At 45.2% G+C, this 25,963-nt stretch overlaps 1 protein-coding gene across 8 annotated transcripts in view; it reads left to right on the top strand.

Moving 5' to 3' along the window:
• Positions 1-25,963, top strand: part of NAV2 (neuron navigator 2) — a 393,377-nt gene that overhangs the window by 123,511 nt on the left and 243,903 nt on the right. For all 8 annotated transcript variants that reach the window (XR_010406923.1, XM_045894013.3, XM_064576736.1 and 5 more), the window contains exon 3: positions 10,246-10,298. Coding sequence is in view for 7 of the 8 variants with exons in the window: in XM_045894013.3 (XP_045749969.2) it covers positions 10,246-10,298 (53 nt within the window). In the remaining variant the exon portion in view is untranslated. The remainder of the gene's footprint in view (positions 1-10,245; positions 10,299-25,963) is intronic.

The following is a 25,963-nucleotide window of genomic DNA, read 5'->3' as shown; positions in this document are numbered from 1 at the left end:
AATACTAGGGGAAGGGAGCTGGGGCTGCGTGCCAGGAAGAGCGGGTTCATCCCGGGAAGGCAGGTGGGCACAGCTCTGCCTTGAGCCTCAAGGCTGACCGGAAGTGCCCCCCGCAGCCCTGCCTGAGAACTCGGGCTGAGGAGGCAGGTCAGTTAGATGCCGTTAGGCTGATTGTGCTTCGGTGGCTGCCTCACGCCAAAGGAAAAGGCATAAGGACAGAAGCCCCTTGGGTGTGCATTGTTGTGGGAAAGTTGTTTATCTTTCAAGTCTGAGAAGAGTGGCTATAAAAGAATAGTCGTAGTTCCGCTCACATCTGCGGAGATTATACCTGAAAACACAGGCAAGCTGGCTTTAGCTGGGAACTTTTGGACTGATGCTGCCACTCAGTTACAAGCTCCCCTGCTATCCTAAGATTGATTTTTTTTTAATTTTTAAAAATTATTTATTTGATAGACAGCGAGAGAGGGAACACAAGCAGGGGGAGTGGGAGAGGGAGAAGCAGGCCTCCCGCTAAGCAGGGAGCCCGATGCGGGGCTCGATCACAGGACCCTGGGACCATGACCTGAGCCGAAGGCAGATGCTTAACGACTGAGCCACCCAGGCGCCCCCTAAGATTGATTTCTTAAGACTGGCTTGCGCTGGTTCCCCCTTCTTCCACTCCTTCTTCCTTCCTGCCGTGTGTTGGTTGTCTACTGCTGTGTAACACATTGCCATGTGTGTATTATCTCATGGTTTCTGGGTGTGGGAAGTGCAGGCCCGACTTAGCTGGTATCTCTGCAGGGCTGCAGTCAAGATGTTGGCCCAGGCTGAGTCCTCTTGTGGAGGCTTGACTGGGGAGGGGGCCAGGTTCACTTGGTGTTGGCAGATTCATTTCCTTGCAGGTAGAAGAGGTGAGTCCTGATTTCTCACTGACTGTTGGCTGGAAGGCTTCGCTCTTAGAAGCCCCTCTCCGTTCCTTGCCGTGTGGGTCTCCCAGTGTGGTTGCTTGGATTGATTTCTTCAATGCCAGCAAGGGAGAAAGTTTCTAGAGCAACTTGGCTAGCAAGTTATAATCTTCTGCAATGTAACATGATTGTGGGAGTGACATCCCATCACCTTTGCCTTGTATTGTTGGTTAGAAGCAAATCCTAGGTTCTGTCACACCCCACGGGAGGAGATTGTACAAGGGTTTGAAGTAAGCGGGAATATCATTGGGGGTGACCTAGAAGTCTGTCTGCTATGCTTCTTCCCTTTCATCCTCTTCCTCCTCCCACTTTTTTTCTCAAACTTTTCTGAGTATGGTTGACACCCAATGTTACATTAGTTTCGGGTGTACAACATAGTGACTCAACAACTCTATACATTATGCTATGCTCACCATAAAGGTAGCCTCCATCTGTCACCATGCAACACTCTTACAGTACCATTGACTAAATTCCCTATGCTTGTGACTGATTCATTCTGTAACTAGAAGCCCATGTCTCCCACTCCCCTTCCCCCATTTTGCCTACTCCACCCTCTGCCCCTTCCTTCCGCCTATGTAGTCATCTTGGACTGGAACCGATTTCTCTTCCTCCTGCTCTTTGTCACTGCTGCCAATCTTACGAGTTTCTCTCCATTTCCTCAACATCCTTATGAAGTAGGGGATATTCGCCCCATTTTACACCTGCAGAAACTGAGGCTCAGTGTGTCCTCAGTAGCTCAATATCACACAACTAGTCTGGAGGGGATTTTAGTTTGGGTTAGTTTGCTTCTAAAACCTCTGTTCTTTGCCCTGCTCTATTATGCCCCCTGTCGATCCAGAGACACGAAACCCAGTGCAAGGATCTGGCTCCATTCACTTCAGTTCAGTAAGCATTTGCTGAGCGCTGACTGTGTGCCAGCATTGTGCTCCAAGCTAGGAATAAAGAGACAATTGCGCAAGGCCTGGAACCTTGGAAGAAGGAGTAGCATCTTCTTGCTGAGGTCTTCACAGAAGAGAGCACTTGCACTTGAGCTGAGTTTTGACCTCTCCATCAGTTGGGTCACATGAGGTGCCACTATGGCTGAATCTTGGGGCTGTGTAGTAGTTCTACCAGGACCTTCTCAGCTCTCCGCACTGGGAGCAAGAGAGCAAGTGGGAAAGGATGGAACCGAGAGGCCTTGCTCTCATCCCAGCTTCATTGCTCCCAACCGTGGGACCTCAGAGTCCCTTTCCTCTGCTGCCTCTGTTTCCCTGTCTTTAAAATGGGCACGCTCTGAATTTTGTGGCAGTCTTAGGAAATGCAAGGTAGGTAGCAAACATGACCTATGTTTGGGAAGTAAAGTGTTCTCGGATAACACTCGGTAGCTACTTCCTAGAAAGATACGAGTACGAAGGTGACAAGGCCTTGGTATCCACGTTACAGTGTATCATGATAAATTCATTCTGTCATGGGCTCAGAGTAGATGAATGGTAGCATGTATATCATGAATTTACTAAGCACAGTGCTACAGAATATAAGCTAGTACAGTTTTTATCCTTGCTCAGTAGGATGCTTCCCTGAATCTGTTTGGAGGACATGAACCTCCCTAGACAGTAGCCTCTCTGGGCCTGAGCTACTGGACTGATAGCAGGGCCTCAAGTTAGTACCAGTGCCTGACTGCCCCTGAGGCTCCCAACTTGCCTTCCTTCAGCCCTCCAAGAGAAGCTTGCTCCTGCTGGGGACTCTACAAGTCAAGCCAGGTGTTAGCACCTCTATCTCTGCCCTTGACTGTGCTGGGCTCACACCCTCTGCTCTGATTGTGGAGAACAGAGACCCAGAAAATGAGGAGCTGAAAAGGTAGTGACATGCAGGAGTCCCTGTGTGACTTCTTCTCTAGATTGTTTGTCAGCCGGTTCAGAGCATTTAATCTTAGCGAATCTTGTGAATACAGATCTCTTGGTGAGGGAGAGGGAGCAACGTTTCTGACCGGGCTGTCGAACTACTGACCAATTGTATGCTTTACTCTGAAGCCCATGCTTTTTCCCACATGTGTGTCCTTTAAAATAAAATGTAAAAAGGTACATTTATATGTGTACATGTATTTAACATACACATATATATGTATGTGTGTTTCTATCGGTCTATCTAAAATTTTCCCAGAATTGGAGTCCATCATGTGCTGGACAGAATTTTAGTATTGCGGTTGTTCTTTGGCTGGTGAGCCCCCATTCATCTGGAAAAGTCCATATCTTTCCTAGCTCCCCACACAGAGCTGGAGGGACCCTCCTCTATCATTCCACTGGCTTCTGTATTGGGCCTGGGTCTGAGTTGTCCTTCTTTCTGGCTCATATAGAGCATTTAACATGGTGGCTGGCGAGCAATGATGTTCAAGAAAACCCGAGAGGATCAGGGATTAGACTTTGATTCACTGCAGCTCCTGCTTCTGCAGGCCTGGTTGGATTGTTTCCCACAGGTGGCCTGGATGTGTGCCCTTCTCTGCAGTTTCTATTTTTCTGAACATGCCTCTAAACTGGATGTCACACTCTCCTCCTTTCCAGGATTCTTGTTGCAGGTCTCAAGGTTTGGAAGGGACCTCTAAAGCCCCAACCTGATGCATGAATTTCTTTTATGAAGAACAGTCAACAGACTGTTAAATACTTCCTGTGACGGGCAGCTTATTCCTACCCGCGCCCCCCCCCCCCCCCCGTCAGCTAGTTCTAATGATAGAGAGTTGGAATCCTTCCAAAGATTTTCTTTCACTAGGTCAAACTCTGCCCCCCAGCCCTTGGTAGTATCTCCTTATAAATACTAGTTCTGCCCTCCATGGCTACAAAGAATGACCATAATCTGAGACCACAAGAGCTTCAAAATTGAGAACAGTAGTGGATTATAATTATGGAATAAAATAGGAATCTACGAGTCTACACTGACAGATAGATACATCTATCAGTGAAGAAGAAAGGACTCCACTGTTTTGGGAAACAAATAAAGAGTGAGTTGCAACCATGATGGTAAAGATTAGTTAAGGCAAGAAGTAATGGATGCTGACATCTGGAGGAGAAAGTTTGAGGAGCAAGCAATTTGCATGGTCTCAGAGTGTCTCTTCACTGATTGCTTATTGTTGCAAGGGGAAATGTATCCACACAGGGGAGAATCCACTTCACGACCAGAGATCAAAATTTGATCACTGGCAAGGGGTAGATGGATATCATGTGCTTGCTGATGTGATACCCCGAGAAGAACATAGCATCACTTATGTTGAATTCCAGGCAGGGATGGAAAACCTGAAACTAATCACAAGGAATCTTAGACCAACTCAAATTGTGGAACATTCTATTTAAAAACAAAAACAAACTGGCCTGTATTGTTCAAAAATGTCAGCTCTATGAAAGACCAAGGCTGAGAAATTGTTCCAGAATGAAGGAGATTAAAGAGATGTGACAACAAATGTACTATAAGATCCTGGACTGGATCCTATGTAGGGGAATAAAGTGCCATAAAGGACATTTTTTAGTATATTGCCAAAATTGGGATTATATCAATGTTAAGTTTTTTGGATTTTATAATTGTACCGTGAGATAATCTCCCTGTTTTTTGTAAATGCATATGAAGTCTAAGGGGCAGAGGAAACAATCTATGTAGTCCACACTAAAAGGATTCGGAAAAAAATCTGTATACCTGTACAGAGACAAGGGGGGAGAAAATGAGAAAGAATGGTGTGTGGGAATTCCGGTGACTTTTCTGTCCACTTGAAGTTCGTTCGGTCTTTCTTTCTTTCTTTCTTCCTTCCTTCCTTCCTTCCTTCCTTCCTTCCTTCCTTCCTTCCTTCCTTCCTTCCTTCCTTCCTTCCTTCCTTCCTTCTTTCTTTCTTTCTTTCTTTCTTTCTTTCTTTCTTTCTTTCTTTCTTTCTTTCTTTCTTTCTTTCCTTTCCTTTCCTTTCCTTTCCTTTCCTTTCCTTTCCTTTCCTTTCCTTTCTTTCCTTTCTTTCTTTCTTTTCTCAAGGATTTTATTTATTTACTTTTAGAGAGCGTGAGCAGGGAGAGGGGCAGAGGGACAGATAGAATCTCAAGCAGACTCCACGCTTAGCATGGAGCCTGACGCGGGGCTCAGTCTCACGACCCTGTGATCATGACCTGAGCCAAAATCAAGAGTCAGATGCCCAACTGACTGAGCCAGGTACCCCCCATTTGAAGTTATTTCGAAGTAGTTAGAGAAAAGAACACCCCCAAATGAAGGCCCATTGAAACTTGGAGTCAGGGAGATTGTCCCTGTGGGGAACAACGCCTGGGAGGCCTGGGAGAAGTATAGTACATAATGATTGAAGACCACAGTGTTGTGAGACCTGACCCATGATGGGGGTAGGGGGTGGAATCAAGGAAGGGTTCCTTGAGGAATTTACCTTTAAGCCAAGATCTCAAACTTAGAGTTGTCTAGGTGAAGCAGTCAGAAGGACATTCCTGACAGAGGAAATAGTGTGCAGAGAGGCTTGGAGGGTAAGAGTGAGAGGGGCAACAAGGCAAAATAAGGCAGGGCTACCAGGCCTGAGGCTACCAGGCGCAGGGCAATGAATTCTGGGCTAGTGGTTGAAGAGCTGATTTTTCACATTGGGGAGTGCCATGATCAGAAGTGTGGCTTGAAGGAAAGCCTTAAGTGTTATGCGCAGACACTGGTTCCAGAGTCTTCACCTACCCCAGAGAGATCAATTCTAGAGTCCGTGTGTCTACCCCAGGAGCTGGGCTTCTCAGATAGTGGGATGATTTGGGGCCCACACTTTTCTTCCATCGCCTTCTGCCTGTTGGGCGGAAGTGGACCTTTTGCTGCTGCCTTTCGTGACCGAGGGTCCAGTCTCCATTCAGCCTCTTATTAGTGTGATTATCTTCTTAAGTCATGAGCTGCCCAAAGCCGGCAGTTGCCTGCCAGCCCATCATGGTGCCATCGCCATGAGCTATTAGAAAGGTTTATGAGGCCAGGATAAACAGCATGAATCAAGAGGGAGAGACAGGCCTCCCTCCTTCTGCTTACATTGCTGTCACTCAGGGAAAATGCCAGAAGGGGTTGGAAGGAGAGAAGGGGTGGGAGGCAGGGAGGAAAGAATAGAGAGAAGGAGGGAAACAGGATGAAAGAAAGAGGATTGGAGAGAAGGAGGAAGCAAGGACAGAGGACAGGGTAAGAGCTTTCCCGTTAGAGGTGAAGAGAGCCGATAGCAGCGCCTTTTCCACTGCCATTGGGCTGCCTCTGAGCATAACCAGGAATTCAGCCCTCCTTCCATTGATGACCTACTACCGTTGTGTGTCTTTGGGTAAGTCCTCTGCCTTTCTGGGCAGCCAGTTTCTCTCTCTTCCCTTTGGCAGGGCTACCAGCTGCCCTATGGAGAGATGCATGGGCTGCTGAAATGCTCTCCGCCTTTAAAAGAAGTCCTTTGGAAAGCAAGGAGCTTGGTGCCACTCTTCTTACTTAAAAAGCTTTCCAATTACTAACTTGTCACCTCGTGTGCAGGCAGGTTACTGCTGAGAATGTCTTGAACATGCTGGAATAAATAAATTAGCACGGGCACTTAGGGATGCCAGTTTTAATCATAGTTGAGGACTTTGGGGACAAATGCCTTTGCTTTTTTGGTTATCTGCTTTTGGTTTGCAGCCAAAGACCCCCTACCACAAGTTAATAAATTCAGCTCAGAAGACCAAGCTCTTCTTCCTTCTTATCAGCAGAATCAGAGCCGCTGTTACTGCTCTAAGTATTTATGACAGCCATAGAAATTCTTGAGAATTTAAGCAAAGGAGAAGTATTTAAATTACATGAAATTGGAAACTTGGAGGCTCAAGATTTGTTTTGCATTTTTATTAAGCATTTGAGTTTGGGTTTCGGCATTTGATTTATCTCTTCCCATATATCTTTAGAGTCATCATCCATAGGCTCCACTCCATTGGTTTATTTCGAATGTTGTAAAATGGCAAGAAGCTTATGGGAGCCGTGATACTTGAATTCAGGTAGTACCTGACTGTGGTTTGGTGACTGACCATGAAAAGGAAGTAGAGAGATAAACCCTTTGGGTTTTTTGGTTGTTGTTTTTAATCCAGATGGTATATAAAGAATCTTTAAAATGATTTCTTAGGATCACAGTTATTCATCCTTCACTTTAATGAGCACTAGTGACCTCATGCTGCATTGGGTATCGATTGGAATCTAATGACTTACGACTTTGGCCATCATGAGTATCCAGTTGGAGGATACCTTGAGTGGCCTGGATTCTCAAAAGCCCACATACTTATTCTCCAGTGTTGTATATCAAAACCCAAGGTCTGAGTGCAGGCCTGATATCATTTCCCTTGTTTGAAGAAGTGCCATTTTTCAAGGATCTTTTTTTTTTTTTCCATCTTCAGTATGTCTATATTGACAAGTGAAAGGACAACTGCCTCAAAATAGGCATAAAACCTTGGTTCTTTGAAATGTTCAGGATACTCATTCCTTAGTTCCTCTCAACAAATATTTGAGGGGCTACTGTGTTTTAGGCACTATCCTCAGCTCTGGGGTTACAGTAGGAAAGAACAAGTGATAAAGTTTGTTCTGGAGTTTACATGCTAGTGGTCTATTCTGGCTGATTATAATTCTGGTATTTTCTAGTGAACTAAAGAACAAATATCCATGGGTCATCTCATCCACGGGGATTTCTTATGGGCTTTTTAAAGGCTCTCTGGCACCTCTTTTGGGAGTAAGGGAAGCAGGTTGAAAGGCTTCCTAAAATGTCTATCCTAGTGTTCTTAAGAGTTGGATCTCTGAATATTGACATCTTCCAAGGTGGGGCATAAGGCTGAGTATCTATTACTCTGGGCAAATTCTAAGGGTGTAGATTAGACTGAATGTATACTAACTAGACCGTCTCATAGTGACTGGATTTTTAAACAGTTTCTTACCACTAGCTTGTGTCTTATTTCTCCCTTCTCTGGCAAGGTAGAAACACTAGAGAAAAAATAAGCCCAGTTGAGGTAATGGTGTGGTATACTTAGATTCAGGTGTTGTAAAATAGAGGCTTGGGACACTTTGATTCTATTATTCTTTTCAGATGGTTTTTAATATCTTTTCATGGAAGTTTTTGGCATCCTATTCATTAAAATCTGTGTAAGAGGGTTTTGGGTTTTTTTTAATCATTTTGTAAGCAGTTCTTGAGCCCTGAGGACACAAATGTGAAAACCCAAATCTGCATGTCTGCCAGGCTGTAAACAGCATAGTGGGGGAGACAAGGAAAGGAGTTATACCTTAGATAATTAATAGCAAAGTAGAGGTAGGTACATGGTGCTGAGTGAACAGAGACCTGAAGGTGCTTTTTCCATCCAGGGGTGGGGGCTGAGGGTGGAAGATCAGGGGACTGGAAAGGAAGCTTATAAAGGCTTCCTTTATATATATATATATATATATGGGGCAGATCCTTAGTTCTTGACCATGGACTCCTAGCTGAGTTTCTGGGCTTAACTCTGATGGAGACATCAGAAAGGAAATTAATAGAGCGCTCACTGGGTGCTAGGCATGGTGCGAAGCATTTCCTTGCCATCCTATAATCTATTTCCCACAGCTCTTCCTCTAAAGTAGGTAGTATTAGCTCCATCTTATAGACAAAGAAACTGGCACAGAGAGATTGAGTGATATGGCTAAGATCACACAGCTAAGAAGCTATAGAGCTGAGATTCAAACTGCAGTATCTTTGCCTCCAAAGCCAGTGCCCTAACCTCTACATATATTGTGTTTTTGTGGTACTGCTGTGGCAAACTCAGCCCCTCTACCCCACGTAGATAACTTAGGCTGTGTCTTGTAGGGATTCCTCCGTACTTCACCGTGAGCACCTGGGCCTTTCTTCCTTGTCACTTGTATTGATTTCCAGTTAATTCAACACAACCTCTTTCTCCCACTTCTCCAAGGAGCTAGGTGCTATTATGACCCCAAGAGTGTGTTTCAGACCTAACTTGGACTTACTGTGTGGTCTTGGATGAGCCACTTTTAAGTCTCACTCTCCCATTTTCTCTGTGTGTTACCACTTTGGGAATAGGATTATTAGTAATCCTATTGGTATTAAGCAATATTAGCATTTCTGGCTAAAGATGAGGTGAGACCGCCAAGAGACGCATGAAATGATGCTCAACTCATCAGGGAATGCAAATCAAAACCACAGTGAGATCACCTCACACCTGTCAGAATGGCTAATATCAAAAACACCAGAAACAAGTGTTGGTGAGGATTTGGAGAAAAAGGAACACTTGTGCCCTGTTGGTGGGAATGCAAATTGGTGCAGCCACCATGGAAAACAGTATGGACGATCCTCAAAAAGTTAAAAATAGAATTACCATATGATCTAGTGATTCCATTACTGGGTATTTACACAAAGAATACAAAAACACTAATTCAAAGGGATACATGCACCCCTCTTTATGGCGGCATTATTTATAATAGCCAAGATATGGAAGCAGCCCAAGTCTTTATTGATACATGAATGGCTAAAGAAGATGTGTATATGTGTGTGTGTGATATTATTCAAAGAATGAAGTCTTGCCATTTGCAACGACTTGGATGGAGCTAGAGAATATAATGTCAAGCGAAATAAGTCAGAAAGACAAGTATCATGTGATTTCACTTCTGGAATTTAAGAAAAAAACAAAGGGAAAAAACAAGAGACAGACCAAAAACCAGACTCTTAACTATAGAGAACACACTGATGGTCACCAGAGGGGAGATGGGTGGGGGGTAGGGAGGAAATAGGTGATGGGGATTAAGGAGGGCACTTGCTGTGATGAGCACCAGGTGATGTACGGAAGTGTTGAATCACTATATTGTACACCTGAAACTAATATAACACTACTTTACACTGGAATTAAATTTTTTAAAAAAAAATTAAGAAAAAGATGAGGTGAGATGCTTTCATCTATGCCTTTTGTGCCGAGTGGAGCTACAGCTGGACTGATCCACTCCAAACCGTCCCATCTTCTGTGGGGAGGTCATAGTAGCCTTTCAAAGAGCCTAAAACCTCATCACAGCCCGGTCTATTTCTCAGTCTCCACACATCTCTGTGATGCCCCATCGCTCCAAGACTGTCGTCAGTGCAGTTGTCTCTGCTTTAGATGCTGACGACCTTGCCCCAGCTGTCCCTGGAGGACGGCGGCCCGATGAGTAAGTCCTGAAGCTTGCGAGCTGCGTCTCAGCATTTCACATGGCTGCACTGATTGGACAGACCCCAGGATGGGCCTTAGCACTTGGTTGGCCTCAAGGGTCCTGAACATCACTACTCAAAGTATCTGGGGTGATTGTTTATTTTTCTGACTTGTGTTTCCTTTTGCAGCAAATGAAAAGATTGAAGACATCAATGGCTGTCCAAAGAACAGATCACAAATGGTAAGTGGTACATGGCTGGTGTGAGTATTTGTGTGAGAGAAGGAAGCCCTGTCTCTCAATGATACTGGCCATCTTGAAAACATTCCCACCATAAGCTTTCCCCTAGGGGATTATATTAATAAACTAACAGCTATTTCCAAGTAGCTGCCGTCAGCTTCTCTGACATTTGTTGGTATTTACTAAAAAGTGGCCGTGATTTTTTACGTAGATGGTGTGACAGGGAACATGAAACACTGCCCTTTCTTTCAGAAACAAATTATGCAGACCTGGTGGAAACATACACTTGTTGAGAATTTGGACCATTGTGACTCATTCTGCTTTCTCAAAGACACACTACGATCTCTGTATGTGGTGCTGAGGCACGGATGAGGTCATGGTATTTTGCTCAGAAATCGGGGCATGTGGTCTGATTGCCTTTAAAGGTTAGAATGATGTGAAATCACAATGGTGACAGGAGATGTGAAATGTATAATCATATCCAGACCATTCTTAACCTTGACAAGCGATATTCTCTCTGGTGTCATATGCTTAAGCTCTGATATTAAAGCTTTTTTTAAAAAAATGAATCTTTTAACATCTGTTCTTGTTGTATGTCCTGTGCATGATCTTTGAATTAAAATTCATGATCACTGCTTAGTTCAGAAAACATTAAATTGCAATGCTCTGAGTACCTGGTTTTTCCCTTCAAAAGGCTTTCCAAACAATCTTTACACCAAGTATGTATATATCAGACTGTTAAGATGATGCTATTATGCATTTAAAATACAAGTGTGGCAACTTCAGGATAACTTTTTATTTTTGCAGGACATTAATTTCCTTCCAGAAACTTAAGAAAAAGGCATAATCTGTTTTTTCTGACCTCCCCATACTCCCTTTGAGTTGACACATTTAATAGTGTCATTCCGAATATAACAAAGCGATTGGCATTCCTTGGTTTTCCCTTTCAGTTTTTTTTTTTTTTTTTTTTTTTTAAGATTTTATTTATTTGAGACAGAGAGAATGAGAGAGAGCACATGAGAGGGGGGAGGGTCAGAGGCAGAAGCAGGCTCCCTGCCGAGCAGGGAGCCCGATGCGGGACTCGATCCAGGGATTCCAGGATCATGACCTGAGCCGAAGGCAGTCGCTTAACCAACTGAGCCACCCAGGCGCCCCCTTTCAGGTTTTCCAAGTGTTTGTTATCCCAGTGAGTTGGACAGATAACCTTTTTCTTTTGCATGCATAAAGACACATTTTTTTATTCTGAAGAGGAGTATGGGTGGTGGGGAGTCCTTCTTCAGTTTACATTGTGAAACAAGTTTCTCTTTTTTTTGGTCATTTCACTGGGGATTTTGTTTCTTTTTGTTTGATCCGGAGAGCAACCCCTCTTCCGTAGGAAAGTCCCCATGCAGAATCCCATGGCTGCTTTGACTTCTCAAAAGCTTGGCTGCTATTTTTGCTAGCACTACGACGGCAGCTGTCTAGAGTATTAATAATTGAGAAAATTTGGAAGATAGAAGACTTAATTTAGTGCAAGCATTTTACACAGGCAGTCATATCTTCACATGAAAGAGATGCAGTCATTCCCTTTGAGACAGATACGGATGCATTTGTCCCAGCCCATTATAATGCATACAGAGACCTGACATTGGAAGGTAATGAACCTTTTATTCTCTTTGGCACTTTTGTATTTTCTGCGCTTTCTGTTGGCGGTGTGAAAGTCCACTTTTCAAGATTATAAAATAATAACGCCGCCTCAGATTCTTCGGTGCAAATTTAGTTCTGTACGCCAAATGTTATTTATAAATGCTACCATGGCACCAATGTAATTTTGTGGTTTCTCTAACTCTTTCAGCTGTGAAAGTATTGTTTTCTTTTTTTTTTTTCATGGCCTGTGAGGTTTTTTTTTTAAGAATACAGGAATATAAAATCCTATAATTGTCTATGATAATTAGTTCCAGCTTAGGGGCGGGGAGGCAGACACGGTCTGGTGGTAAACGTAGCAGAGAATATTCAGCGTACAGGATGTGAGGCCAGGAAAATGTGAAAACCTCCACCACAGTCATTCCATTCGGTAGGAAATAAGATGATAAAGACAACAGGGCCATTGTCGTTAGCCCTATATCACAAACTGTGACAAATCCATAAGACGGAACCTCACCAAGAGCACACAGGAAGTCCTTCTTGGACAAGCACAAGTGTTGTTCTGTCTACTAGGACCCCCGTGTGTGTGTGTGCGTTTACGCACCTGTATGAGCATATACAGAGCTCATGCATTTCTACTCATGGGAAGCATACTTTGGGAATACGACACAGTGGGTGAGCCACCATTTCTAGATTCCTAGAAGATTAGGCTCCCAACTAGGCTTTATTTCGGGCAGCCCATGATAAAGATTTGCTGTTGCTTGCTACAAATTGCCTATTTGGGGGAGACAGAGAGAAAGACATGTGGGGAACACCATGTTGGCAAGAGGAAGATGACCCACAATGAGGTGAGAACGTGGGGAGTGCACCTGTTCGGAAGGTAACTGCGCCTCCCTTGAAAATAATCAACAGAGTCAATGTGCTCACTCCCTAAGAAAACACAGCCTCTTCAGGAGCCTTGAAGAATGGAACCAAAGAAAGGCAATCCTGGGGGCAGCTGAGTGGCTCAGTCATTAAGCGTCTGCCTTCGGCTCAGGTCATGGTCCCAGTGTCCTGGGATAGAGTCCCACATCGGGCTCCCTGCTCAGCGGGAAGCCTACTTCTCCCTCTCCCACTCCCCCTGCTTGTGTTCCTGCTCTTGCTATCTCTGTCTCTGTCAAATAAATAAATAAAATCTTAAAAAAAAAAAAAAAGCAATCCTGGTTTAGAGCAGGAGGAATGGGTGCTGTTCCAGTTTTCAAGGGGCAAGTTCAGTCCATCAGCTAATCTGCGAGTAGGACCAAGAGCTTTGATTTTTGTGGGTAGGAGGCCCAGCCCCCACACTTCTCCCAATCCACCAGGTTGCTCAGCAGCTCAGGTCTCAAATTCCTGCACTCTGGGCTCTGCTTCAAATGTTCCTTTCCAGTAGGCTGGGGAAGTGAGAGCAGATAGCTCCGGCATTGGGACTAGAAAAATCCGAGGGGCACTGATGCACAGACGTGATGGGTGTGGCGTTGTCCCTTTGAGCCCGCCGATCGATCAGCAAACCTTCGTAGAGTGCTGACCAGTGCTGGCCACTGGATGGGCCACGTGAATGCTCAGGTGAACAAGATGGCGTCCCTGCCCTCCAGGAGCTCCGTGATGGGTGGGCAGGAGAGCAGAGAATAGCCGTGCAGCTGTGTGCACATGGCACAGTGGGGGCCCATTGCCACAGAGAACGAGGGAGGTCTAAGAGTAACTTCTAGGGAGTGAGTCTGGAAGGCGAGAGGGTTCACCACAGGGGAATGATGGGTGGAAGAGGATTCACATTCCTGGAAAATGTGAAGTAAAGCTTGTCAGGGACCCTGCAAAGGAAGGTTTTGCAGCATTTGCTTATGATCCTCCCGAGGTGCCATAAGCTGTATCTGGTGAGACTCCTCTCCTGCGGTGAGGAGTAGGGCATGAAGAGCCCAGAATACAGCAGACCCCATAGGCATGGCAGTCTTCGGGTCTAGGACAAATCTTCTGCATTCATCATCACTCCCCAGATCACTGCATTTTGGGGAGCAACCCCCCACTGGGCCCTGGAGTGAAGTATTTTTAAAGGAAAATACCCATGGTCATCCAGCCCTGGAGAGGGAAGTTCAGTCGTGGGATCTGGGAACTGAAAATGCTACCTGGTGGGAAATGGTAGTTCATGGGTTTATTATTTGCTCTGACTTTTACCTGCACAGTGCCATAAAGTCTGTGAGCCCATTCATGCTTATGGGCACATCCCACCCTCTCGACGCTGCTTTGGGCCCACGTGGTGGAGAGCTGTCCCCAGGGTGAGGCAGAGCCAGAACCATCAGCATATACTGTGACCCTCTGGGGGCCCTTGTAGTATGGGACCGTGACTGTGGGCACGAGGCAGAGAGGCATGGCAGGGACTTGCCTTTCCCTAGCCAGCTGGCCTTAGCTTGTGTTGAAGGAGTCCTTTGGGCAGTTTCAGGCTGACCTCCACACTTTTGGGGGCAATGGCCTTGGAGATGGAGCTGTAGAAATGCTCCCTTCCCCCTCTCACCCACCAGGCCATCCATTTGGCCCTTGAATAATTTTGTTTGCGTGCGTCAGAGCTGGTTAAAATGTTTTGTCTGTTTAGCATTGCCATGGCAACCCAGGGGCATCTTTTTGGCTTTCAAGTGCTGTATTCAGCAGAGTTATGCATTAGTTTGGAAGGAGAAACATTGCCTGGAGCCTGGCCCGAGGGCACTGCCTCTCCTCAGACCCCTGGGCTCCAAGACATTGCCTCACTTTGGAGCCTAGGAATGGCTGCTGCAGGGGATGGTTTTCTTTTTTTATCATTATTATTGTATAGGGCTTGGCTTTCTGTTGTCCATGAGGAGAGGTGCAAAGTTAGCAAGGCCTGCTGGCTCTTTCAGTGGAAAGCCCCAGGCCTGTTTATCCCTCTGGTCACTGATCTCAGGCCCGGGGTCATCTGGGGCCTCAGAGCACTCCAAGAGCTCTGCCTTCTTCCCTTGGTGCTTCCATTTTTTATTTTAAAGATTTTATTTATTTATTTTTAGAGAGAGAGAGAGAGAGTGTACAAGCAAGGGGGAGGAGCAAAAGGGGAGAGAGGAAGGGCGAAAGAATGCCAAGCTGACTCTGCACTGAGTGAGGAGCCCGATGTGGGGCTCAGGCTCACGACCCTGAGATCATGACCTGAGCTGAAACCAAGAGTCAAACCAAGAGTCAGACGCTTAACAGACTGAGCCACCCAGGCACCCCCTTCCCGTAGAGCTTCTAGACGGAGGGCCAACTGGGCTTGAGAATCTTGCAGCCTGAGTTCAAGTTCCTTCTCTGCTATTCTGTGGCCTTGAGCTGATTATTTAACCTTTTGAAGGCTCTATTTCCTTTTCTGGAAAGTGGGGTTGATAACACATAGCTCATAAAGTTTTGATAGTACTAATGAGGCAACGAAAGGGATAATCATGGGTAGTACTGATTAAGATGATAAAATACAGTGAGAGCCTGTCAAGTGTTTGCCTGGTGCCAGGTGCCAGGCTAAGTGCTGCCCAGTCATCCTTTCCCTCCATCCTCCCAACAGCCCTTTCAGGTAGGTGAGCTCATTACCCCCATGCTCCTAGCATAGGAACAGCACTTGATACATGGCTGTTTCTATGACAATGATGATTTGTGCACACAGTTCATGTGCTGGGGACATGAAACCCTCTGGAAATCTGAGGAAAGCTAAGGCCCTCTCCTCCCCAGACCACACACACCCCAGAATTTTGCATATACCTCAGCAGATTGTGGATCCCAGAGGCCAGCCCATGTGTCCCCCAGGGCTCCACAGACCCAAAGTTCAGTGCCCCTGCTGCTTAGGGCACAGCTCTGCTCCCCCACCCTGTCCTTTCAGAGGTCCCCGTGGACATGGTAGCTCCTGAGTTCCCAAAACAATAGGAGTTTGCAAGTAGACACAGACAAGGTCCAGGCAGTGTTTTTCAAACTTACATTCCATGAGCAGAATCCCTTTTCTTTCCCCTCCCAAAAAAATTGCACATGAGGACTGAGGCTTTACAAGGTCTTTTTTTTGTCCCAGATTACTCAACTAGGAAGTGGAGTTAGAACTCGAACCCAAGTCTATCTAGTTTTAAGAGCCTATGGTGTCCACCTCTGTGACAGAGAAGGGGTATAATAAAAATAGTCTCCACCTCCCCATTCCCTACTCTAATTTTTCATTTGTGGATATAGCAGAATCAGCAGAAGAGAGGAGATTATTTCTGGAAAGGGCCTGAGTTGACCTGTTGATGGAACCTCAGGAGCTGAAAATGAGGAGGGACCCCTAGTGAGAGGCAGCCTCTTGAGATGGCCTTGGACAGCCCTGGTGCCAGGTACCTCCCACTGTGTTCTCCACAGAGCTTCCTGGGCCAAGGGAAGGCCATCTGCAACAGAATCAGGTTTCCAGGCCCAGTGACCTTGAGCCCTCCCAACAGCTGAGAGAAAGCAGGCCACATGCCTAGGGAGTGTCTGAGATCCTTGGGCAGCTGAGTTGCCTCTTCCCTGGGCCCCTGGGCCTATTTTTACACCACCCTAAGGGCACACACATGTTACAGAACCAAGAAGGAATGAGGAAAAGTCCACAGGCCACTTAGAATTTAAAGCAAAGTAGGAAGAGTCCAGGGCCAAGATCAGCATGCAGCATCCACCACTTACCACTCAATGGCACATCCATTGCCACTGCTTATGTTCTGGCCAGTGATCTCTTTCAACGTGGAGGCAACATCCACGTCTAGCTCTCTGTCTCTTCGGTCACATCTATTTAAACCATCGTGGGCTACCCCTTTTCCTTTCCATACTCTTGAGCACGCAATAGAAGTTCCTTCACAGTCCAGTTACCGTCATTTCTTGCCACTCGGCCACTCACACTCCATACCCCAGGCATACTGGAACTTGGGTGCCCCCAAAGAGGCTGTATACTCCTGTCTTTGTACTCAGCTACGTGCTGTCCAGACTGCCTGGAAAAACTGATGATTGTCCCACCTGGATAATGGGACCTTTAATCTTCAGGTCAATTGTTATCTCAAGTAATTGAGATAATTAGGTGCCTGTTGTCTTTTGTGTCTCCTGGTATTCCATGCCTGCATTTCTCCTAGCACTCCCTGTGGTTGTTGTTGAATTGTCTTCTTGAAGGAGATGCCATGTCTTTCACCTGAGTATCCTAACTTAGGATACACTTAGATGATTGGCATCTAGTAGGTATTTAACAAATGTTGGGTGGATGGGTGGATGGATGGATGGAAAGACCAAGAAAGGAGCTGGCCTCGACTTATCCATGTGACTAAAGGATTGTAACATACCTTGTCAGATCCTTATTTATGGCTACTGGAAGCTCTTTAGCATTATCCTAGAAGTATCTTTCCTTCTTTTAATTCCTTTTTTTCTTGGTTTATCTAGAAGACTGCAGGACCGTGCAGTTAACTTTTGGTTTATTGAATTCTTTTATGTCACTTGAGGTAAGCATTTTTAGGCATCCTTACAACCACCAGAGATTATTAGGATTGATAATAAAAATGGTAAGTGCTTGGGGTGCCTGCGTGGCTCAGTTTGGTTAGGCGTCTGCCTTGGGTGGAGGTCATGATCCCAGGGTCCCTGCTCAGCGGGGAGTCTGCTTCCCTCCCTCTGTCCTTCCCCCATGCTCAGGCTCTCTCTCTCTAAATCAATCAATCAATCAAAATCTAAAAAAATAAGTGGTAAGTGCTTTACATGTTTTAGCTCCTTTTATTTTTGTAGAATGAGAAATAGATCTTGTTCATTCCACTGAATGGTGTGGAGAACTTAGACCCTGCTGCCATTTGCTGTGCTCTGCCAGGGGCTAAATGTGAGTCATGTTAGAGAATCTCTCCTTCTCTTAAGCCTCCTGCTGTAGAGCCTGGGTTATTGCCTTTGTCCCAGATTCTGTCTGTGTTCTTACGTAAGAGTAGCAAACATGTATCATATATACTTCTAACCGGGCAATGTTTTAGACATCTGCATTGATGGATTTTATCTTTGTAAAACCCTATGAGAGCAGTGACCTTTATTCCCATTTCACAGATGAGGAAACAGAGAGGGTTAGTAACAAGCATGAGGTCACACAGCAAAGAAGGGACAAGCTGGGACTTGAACCCTGGAAACCTGGCTCTAAAGTCTGTTCCCTTAACTGTTAGGCTATTCTACATCTAAGGAAACTGACTAAAGAAGAGAAAAGATGGACTGGGACATGGAGGTACAAAAATTACATTTGTAATCCTGGCCCTCCTGTAGGTGTGGGCGGAGCCTGGGGGAGAGGCCTTCCTTCATGAGAAGATTTGGTTTGAAGAAGAGGATTGGAATCAGGCAGCCCTGGGTCTCCCATCCCGGACCATGTGTGCTGGGCAGTTTCCTAAATCTGAGCCTGCCCTCCTCTGTGAAAGGGGGATTGTAATAGAAGCTGCCTCCTAGGGTTGCTGCCAGGGATGAATGAGCGATGGCATAATAAGCACCTGGTATTGTCCTGGTTCATGGAGAGAGCACATTAGATGTTTGTTCCTATCTCTGCTTACGAGTCCTGTATATCCTAACTATTGTGCATTGAACGGCTTTATCGTACTCAAAGTAGGCACCCAGTGTGGTAGGCTGAACAGCGGACCCCCAAAGGTGTCCACATACTACTAATCTTAGGAACTTGTGTGAGTATGTTGTCTTACCTAATAAAAGGGACTGTGCAGGCGTGATTAAGTGAAGGGTTTTGAGACAGGAAGATTATCCTGGATTATCTGGGCAGGCCCGGTATGATCACCAGAATCCTTCTCAGGGCGGCAAGAAGGTGAGTGAGGACATGTGACTACGGGAGCAGGGTGGGAGTGGGAGGCAAGAGACTGGAAGATGCTGTTCTCTGGCTCTGAAGAGGTTAGAAGGGGCCATGAACCAAGGCACGCAGGTGGCCTCTAGAAGCTAGAGAAGAGAAGGAAACCGATTCTCCCCTAGAGCCTCCAGAACAGATACAGCTGACCTACTCATTTATTGTAGTTCTCCGAGACTGATTTTCCTCTGGAACTCTTAAGAGAATTTTAGGTTGCTTTAGGCCACTAAATTTTAGTCCCTTGTTACAGCAGAAGCGGGAAACTAATACTCTCTGGGATTCAACCAAAATAATTCTTGCTGTATTAGACAGTTTGCTGTCTGAGTTTCTAGCAGAGGCTCATTTGGCTACTACAAGCCCCTCAGGTTTCCGAGTTGGCTGGAAGTCTGTTTCCATTGTCAGAAGACTTCAGAACGGAGTTTGCCACCTTTGTGCTAAATTCAAAGCAAGTCACTGTAGGGAAGCAGGGGGAGAACGGAGCCCCACATTTAGTTGCTGGCACGGCACGGCCACATCGTGATGGCTTCAGACACTCAGCTGACACGGGAGTCACAGGTGCCCATTACAAGTTGGGCTCCAGGGACTCCTGACCTCTTTTCGGACCTACACTTAGGAGTAGGTACTATGTTCCCCAACTAATGCGGGTTTGTTTTGTAACTAATATGACGTTTAAACACATTTTGAGATGTTTATCATATTTTGTTTAATAACATCCAAGCTTTGTAGTATGTATAGCGTGTTTTTCGTCTTTTGGTTCAATAAAAATCTCCATATTCCCAGCACCTGGCATGGGGCTAAGTACATTGGAAGTGCTCATGTTTTTTAGATGAATGAGCTTAAACAATTAATGGCCTAACTGTCCAGGAACTGCCCAGAGAGTGGGGGTGAATGTTGCAAGTCAAATCTCATTATGTCAGATATGTAATATGTATTTTGTATTTTTAAATGGTGTAAAGAAACTTGAGTTGTTCTAAGCCAAGAAATTCTCTCCAATCTTCTCTCTCACAATTTTATATTTTAACTTAGTTATGAAGGCATGCGGAAAAGACCCCCCCACCCCCACCCGCCGCCCCAAGCAGATTATTTTCATTGATGAGGGAAGTAGCGTTTGGTTTGGCAAAGCCTCCCAGGGCAGAGCCGCCCCAGCCTGAGCTCGCAGGAGAGTCACCTGGAGGGCTTGTCCCAACAGTGCTGGGCCCCATCCCCAGAGCCGCTGATTCAGGAGGCCTGGGGTGGAGCTGGAGTATTTGCATTTTTAAACGAGCAAATCTTGGGTGCCATGCTGATGCTGCTGGTCTGGTGACCACACTTGGCCAACAGTTGTCTTTAAGCCAAGTACAAAAAACCTCTTTAGGGCTCTGCCTGTGCAATCATACATGTAAACGTAAATTAGCTTGCAAAGTTGTTTAAAATTTTAAAAATTAATGGTATCTCTAAAGGGTTTATTTAAATTTAAGGATTTTGAATGAGCCAGTCATTATGCTTTCTTGGAAAGGCTAAGATGCTTTGTCTGAAAATGGTAGTAAGCTCTGAATGGATCAGATCTGAATCGTGCGCATGGCCATGGTCTTGGAGTCTGCACACACGTTCTCTGTCCCTTCTAGCTCACTTAACCTGAGTGACCCTTGGTTTCCTCTATTGAAAAATGGAAGCGATAATCCTTTAGCACCTTGTGCTTTACTGCCTGTATCCCAGTAGACGATAACGTCTTTGAGGACGCTGTTGCATCTGTCCATATGGCCTGGCACCTGGTAGATGCTCGGTGAATATTTACTAAAGAAATGCTCAGCACACCTGCCTGGGGACTGAGGCACTGTGAGTGGCAACGTGGTGCTCAGTAAGGTTAAAGAACTTAGCGAATGTGAGGATATGTGGAGGGAGAATAGCTACACATTTTCTTGAGCTAAAAGAGAGATCAACTGGTGATTTATAACCATGTAGATTGTGGTTTATAGAACAGCCATCTGGGCCTCATGCTTGGACCCACCTCCTTGCGTATGTCTTCATGCAGTTCTTATGTTTCAGCCTAGCTTCAAAGGGGTGTTTTTGTATGTGTGTTTGTTTTCTGGGTTTTTTTGGTTGTTGTTTTTTTCCATGAAGCAAAACTGAGCAAGGACTTCCTATTTGCACTTGGTTAAAGCATGGTTGGCCTGTGGCATCTGTGTGTTGGGGACTGGTCAGGAGGTGAACGCCTATGTGCTCAATCTCAGCGAAGGGAGGAGGACGGTTGCCAACAAGCTGAGGTCAGGTCCCAGAAGACCTTTTAAAACAAAAAAGAAACTGAATTGATGCTGATAGTTAGATGAAAATCAGTGTACTTAATAAAAATTGATCTTCCAGCTTTTTCTTCTTTCTTTCTTTCTTTCTTTCTTTCTCTTTCTTTATTTCTCTCTCTCTCTTTTTCCTTTCCTTTCCTTTTTCCTTTCCTTTCCTTTTTCCTCTCCTTTCCCCTTTCCTTTTTCCTTTCCTTTTTCCTTTTCTTTTTCCTTTCCTTTCCTTTCCCTTTTCCTTTCCTTTTCTCTTTCCCTTTCCTTGATCTGCCAGTGCTGGGTTGGCACTCCTCAGGCCAAAATTGGCTAAACCCAGGTAGCAACTGCCCCTGAGAGATGGATGTGGGCTGCGTTTGTCCTATTCCCCACCATTCCCTATTGTCTTATGTGCAGATTTTGTTATTCATTTGTTACCTGCCTGCCCCTTACACACATTTGAGGTTTATGATCCCCAAACTATTGTATTCTTAGGAGTGTCATGAACTTCCTCAGGGATCCTAAGCCCTGGTATATGGGCGTTTGAAAGATCCTTGTTTGGGGAGCATTTTGACTTCGAAACACTGCCTATAAGTGTTTTTATTAATAATTTCTGCTCCTGAAGCTTTCAAACACTAGAAAAGAAACATAAATATCTCCCACAAAACATGTACAAAAGAATGTGTGGAAAGTCACCTCCCTCCTCTGTGAAGTGTCCTTCGTCCTTTTGATATGAAGATGAGATTTGGTTTGGAGGGACTGATGACTGGCCTGGTCACACAGCCGAAGTCCCAGGGTAGGGGAGGTGACCAAACAGTGTGGTCAGGAACGGTAGTGAAGCTCTTGCCATTTGGTTGTTAACAGTCCATGTTTGTAGAGGGCTTCACAGCTTTAAACCTCTTTCCATTAAGTGTTCTGATTTCAACTCTACCATGTATTGAATAACTTTAGAGCCTCCCTTTCCCCATCTGGAAAATGGTGATAGGTCTACCTCATCTACTGGTGAAAATAAACTGAAATAATAATGTATGCAAAAGAAGTTATCCCAGTGCTTCGTGTTTTCTAAGCATGTAAATAAAAAAAATTAGTTTCTTGGAAGGTCTCTGTAAGGCTTTCGAGAAAGGGATAATTATGCCCATTTTTCTGAAAGGCAAACTGAGGCTCAGGGAAATCAAGGACCTTACCCAAAGATAGCCAAGGAGCTCAGAAATCCACAGACATCCACTCTGATCCCGTCTCTCTTTGGGAGGGTAAAATTTCCTCTCAGTAATGGCTCCAGTCACGATGCAGCTGTTGGGAGTGGGTGGCAAAATCTCTTCTTTCTCACACTTTCCTCTGAAGGAGCAGGAAGACGAGAGGAGGAAATCCAGGCAGCCTGGATTCTCTTCACTGTTGTGAAGGATGCCTAGTTCCTTTTCCTGGGAGATTTTGAGAGAAATCAACTGGGAATTAGAGCCTTTTCCGGGCCCCATCCTGCTTCTCTAAGGAGATCCTGCAGTGGAAGCTCTAACTAAAGCAGAGGGTCTTTTAAGGGGTTAGCCTGCAGATGGGGTGTTTCCTTTGACTTGATGTTTTCCCTCTGTCTTGTGACTCCCTTCAGAGAGACTTGCAGAAATTTTATTCTGAGTTTCAGATGTACTGATGCTTTATTTATGAATAACTCTAAAGCGCTCTATTTTTATAGTCACCCAACAGTTTAATTTTAGCCTTTAGGGGGGGCATATCTTCCTAATAATATAGGTAAAATCATATGAAATGGCCAATATTTAACCGTTTTTTACCTCCAAAAAATTGCAGTCTTATCTGGTTCAACTGAATACTTGACAAGGACAGAAATAGTAACAGAGATTAGCATTATATGACAAGTTAAAAATTGTCACTACTTCTTCCCAGATGCATTAGATATCTTGTAGCCTTGGAAAGCTCAAGGATATCCTGTAATAGAAACCTTCCTTGTCTAGTCTGTTCTCTTCTTCCAGCGGACTTGGTGCCTCTGACATTCTGCCTATGGCAGTAAGGAGAGTGGAGAATTATTTTAATTATTCATAGTATTCTTAATTTTTGATACCATATGACTTCTGATTGGTTGGCATGTAGCTTTTTGCTTAGATCACAAATTTTAGAATTTGAAACCATTAGTCAAATCTAGTGTCTTGGTATATTTTGTGTACTACTTGCAAAATCTCCCCATTTATATATGAATCATTGCCAGCAATCTAGAATCCAGCTGTGCTCTGTTGCCATATCTACTAACAGCTTTTCGAGATTAAAAAAACAATAGATTGAGATAATGTATATGAAAGGTGCTAGGAGTGTGCCTGGCATATAATAATGATGCACTAATTGCTAGCAACATCTGGAATTGGAGTGGAAAGGGAAGGGCAAGTTTTGAATTCCATCTCCCACAGAAAAGAACACGACAGGGTGATGTTTGCAGGCACAGGATGATAGAGCAGATGCCTTCATCCCAGCCTTCACCAGTGGGAGGGCAAAGCCTTGCAGGATTCTGAACTGTGCATTAAGGTCCTCTGCATGGCTTTGCTTTCCTGCTTACTGATGCTGCCAGGGTGTTTCTTGCAGTGTTCTTCCTTGGAATTGCAGGGTTAAAATCCATGGGCTGACCGCTCAAGAGCAGCCCAGAAGAACCATAGCTACAGATAATGGTGAATTGACTGAATCACAAAACTGTACTCACAGGCTGTTATGAGGGAACTGGCCACCAAACTGGGGGGCACGTCTGGCTCTTGGCCTTCATCTGCAAAGGGTCCCGTTACACTGTTCCTGTATATGTATTTGCTCTGTGGGTAAAATGACCTATCCTAGTGGTACTTCCAAAACGGAGGATTTGCTATACTCATGGAGTGTATCAAGGATCTGCTGTTTTGTTTTATATTATGTTTCTCTTCTGCCTCTTGAAGACTTTGTGGCTTAAGGATGTAGATATGGCCAAGATACAAAAAGAACCAGACTGAAAAGAGCATAGTGAGTCCATGTCAGGCTTTTGAGTTGGTGAGTTGATAGGTGTAAGTCAACCTTTCCCACGTTTGGGATCTATGTTTAGTGGGGAGATATTTGCTTCAAGTCTGCTTTTGTGTAGAAGGCTGTCTGCCACGTGAGGAAGGACCACGCTGTCTTGTCACCTCTGTTTCCCCTTCCCCTGGAGCAGAAGCTGCAAGAGAGTAAATAGTCATTATTCATCAAAGAACGAATGAGGCTACCAAGTTTTAGTTCCTGAGTGAAATTCCCTAGCACGTGTCCACGGTACTGCACTTCTCTGTTGGCTCAAGAGGCAGCCACATGTTTGAGGTCCAGAAGGCAGGACTTCGTTGTTGAAGTTGGCGTCTGAGTTTGTACCCTTCTCTGTAGGAAAAGCCAGGGTTTTCCGCAAAAGATCATTGCTCCCTCTTAACAAAACTATTTGTCTGCAGTCTTAGGGTTTTTTTAATGTAACTTAGTAAAGGAGACTTTGACCAGAAATCTTTTGGGACAGAAAGTGCTGATCCTAACAGCGTCGAAATGAATTCTAGCAACAAGGAACCCATTCATAGAGAGACCATACGAGTGTCATGCAATGTAGTGAGCCTCTGAGTGTCTCGCAAACTCCAAAATGATCCTTCACTTTCTGGAGAGGCCGGTGATCTCTAATATTCTGCCACTATAGAATTGCATGAAGAGTCTTTTAAAGCTCTGGTAGGTAAGGTTCCAGACCCTTGACCCAGGTTAACCCATCTCTGCCTCAGTACCTCTGTTGAGATAGTTCTATACATTCCTGCGTTCTAGATGAAGAAGTTGAGACTTGAAGCAGGTAACTCATTTGGCTAGGGTCTCGTGGATAGTCTGTGAGGGAACCAGAATCCAGTGCAGAGGAGTCCAGAGCCCGGGTTCTTCTGACAGATAACTGTCATCTAATAATTGTGACGGAATACAGGTACCAGTGGGAGAGGTAACGCAGGGGAAGCCAGCAGCAGTCCTTCTGCCCTGGTGTGAATTAGTTTACCGCCGTCTTTTCGAGAGTGGGCTTGCTCAGACAGAGGCCGAACGTTAGGTGATGGAGAGGACCCAGAGTCCCGGATAGCCGGGCTTGAGGGGAGAGCCAGGGGCAGATGGAAGGCGGCCCAGGTAAGCTTGTCAAACTCTGCTTTGCCAGGGGCCAACTCCAGACACAGCTTGGGGTATATCGTGGCTTTAGAAGTATAGCCCAGAGACGTCATGTCAAAAATTACAACATAGTGACAGACACTGCCAGTTACGAGGCACTTACTGAGCACCACACGTACCTCCTCTCTCAGAATGACCACACAGCCCCACCCTGTGACACAGGTGTTGCAGTGTGCCCATTCGACAGGTCAGGCCACTGAGGAAACTTAGTTTCCTCCTCATTTCGCCAATGGCAGAATCAGGATTGGAACCCAGATTTGTCTGACTCCAAAGCCTGTGTTATGTCCCTAAATACCACTCCTTAGCTCCAGTCACTCCCCTCTAGCATTTGTGTCCAGCTCCTAACTTGGAGGCCTCACCTTGGAACAGTCCCTCTGTGGGGAGGACTACGAAGCGAGGCAGCATGACTGTGAAACTGGAGTGGGGAGATGATGTTAGCTATGGTACACTGGACGAACGTGCACGGGGGCAGCCGCTGGGCCTTTCCGACCGTGCTGATCCCCCGTGGAACTGTCCCCCTCCTCTCTACCTGGGGACACTCGCAGAGCTCAACTCTAAGGGTTCATTATGGGAGCTGCCAGAGTCAGGACTGATTTCTAGAACTTTAGCTACACCTCCCTTTCCAGATTTCTCTTTGTCTCGAGGGAAAAATTGAGAAGTCAGAATATAATAGGAAAATGAAGAATTCTAAGCATTTGGAAGCAAAGTGGAGAAAGATAGTCACTGGAGGAATTTAAGATTCTTGTTTTCAATTTTTTTTTTCTTCTCTAGAGAGAATTTTTTTTATCCATATGGACTTACCCATTTGCTGTAACAGCAGA

This window comes from Mirounga angustirostris, unplaced genomic scaffold (genome assembly GCF_029215605.1).
Source record: "Mirounga angustirostris isolate CCGP_5_RB_7025 unplaced genomic scaffold, mMirAng1.0.hap1 SCAF_13, whole genome shotgun sequence".
Taxonomy (NCBI): Eukaryota; Metazoa; Chordata; class Mammalia; order Carnivora; family Phocidae; genus Mirounga; species Mirounga angustirostris.
Note: the sequence above shows the minus strand (reverse complement) of the source record. Positions and strands in the feature narration are given on the sequence as shown.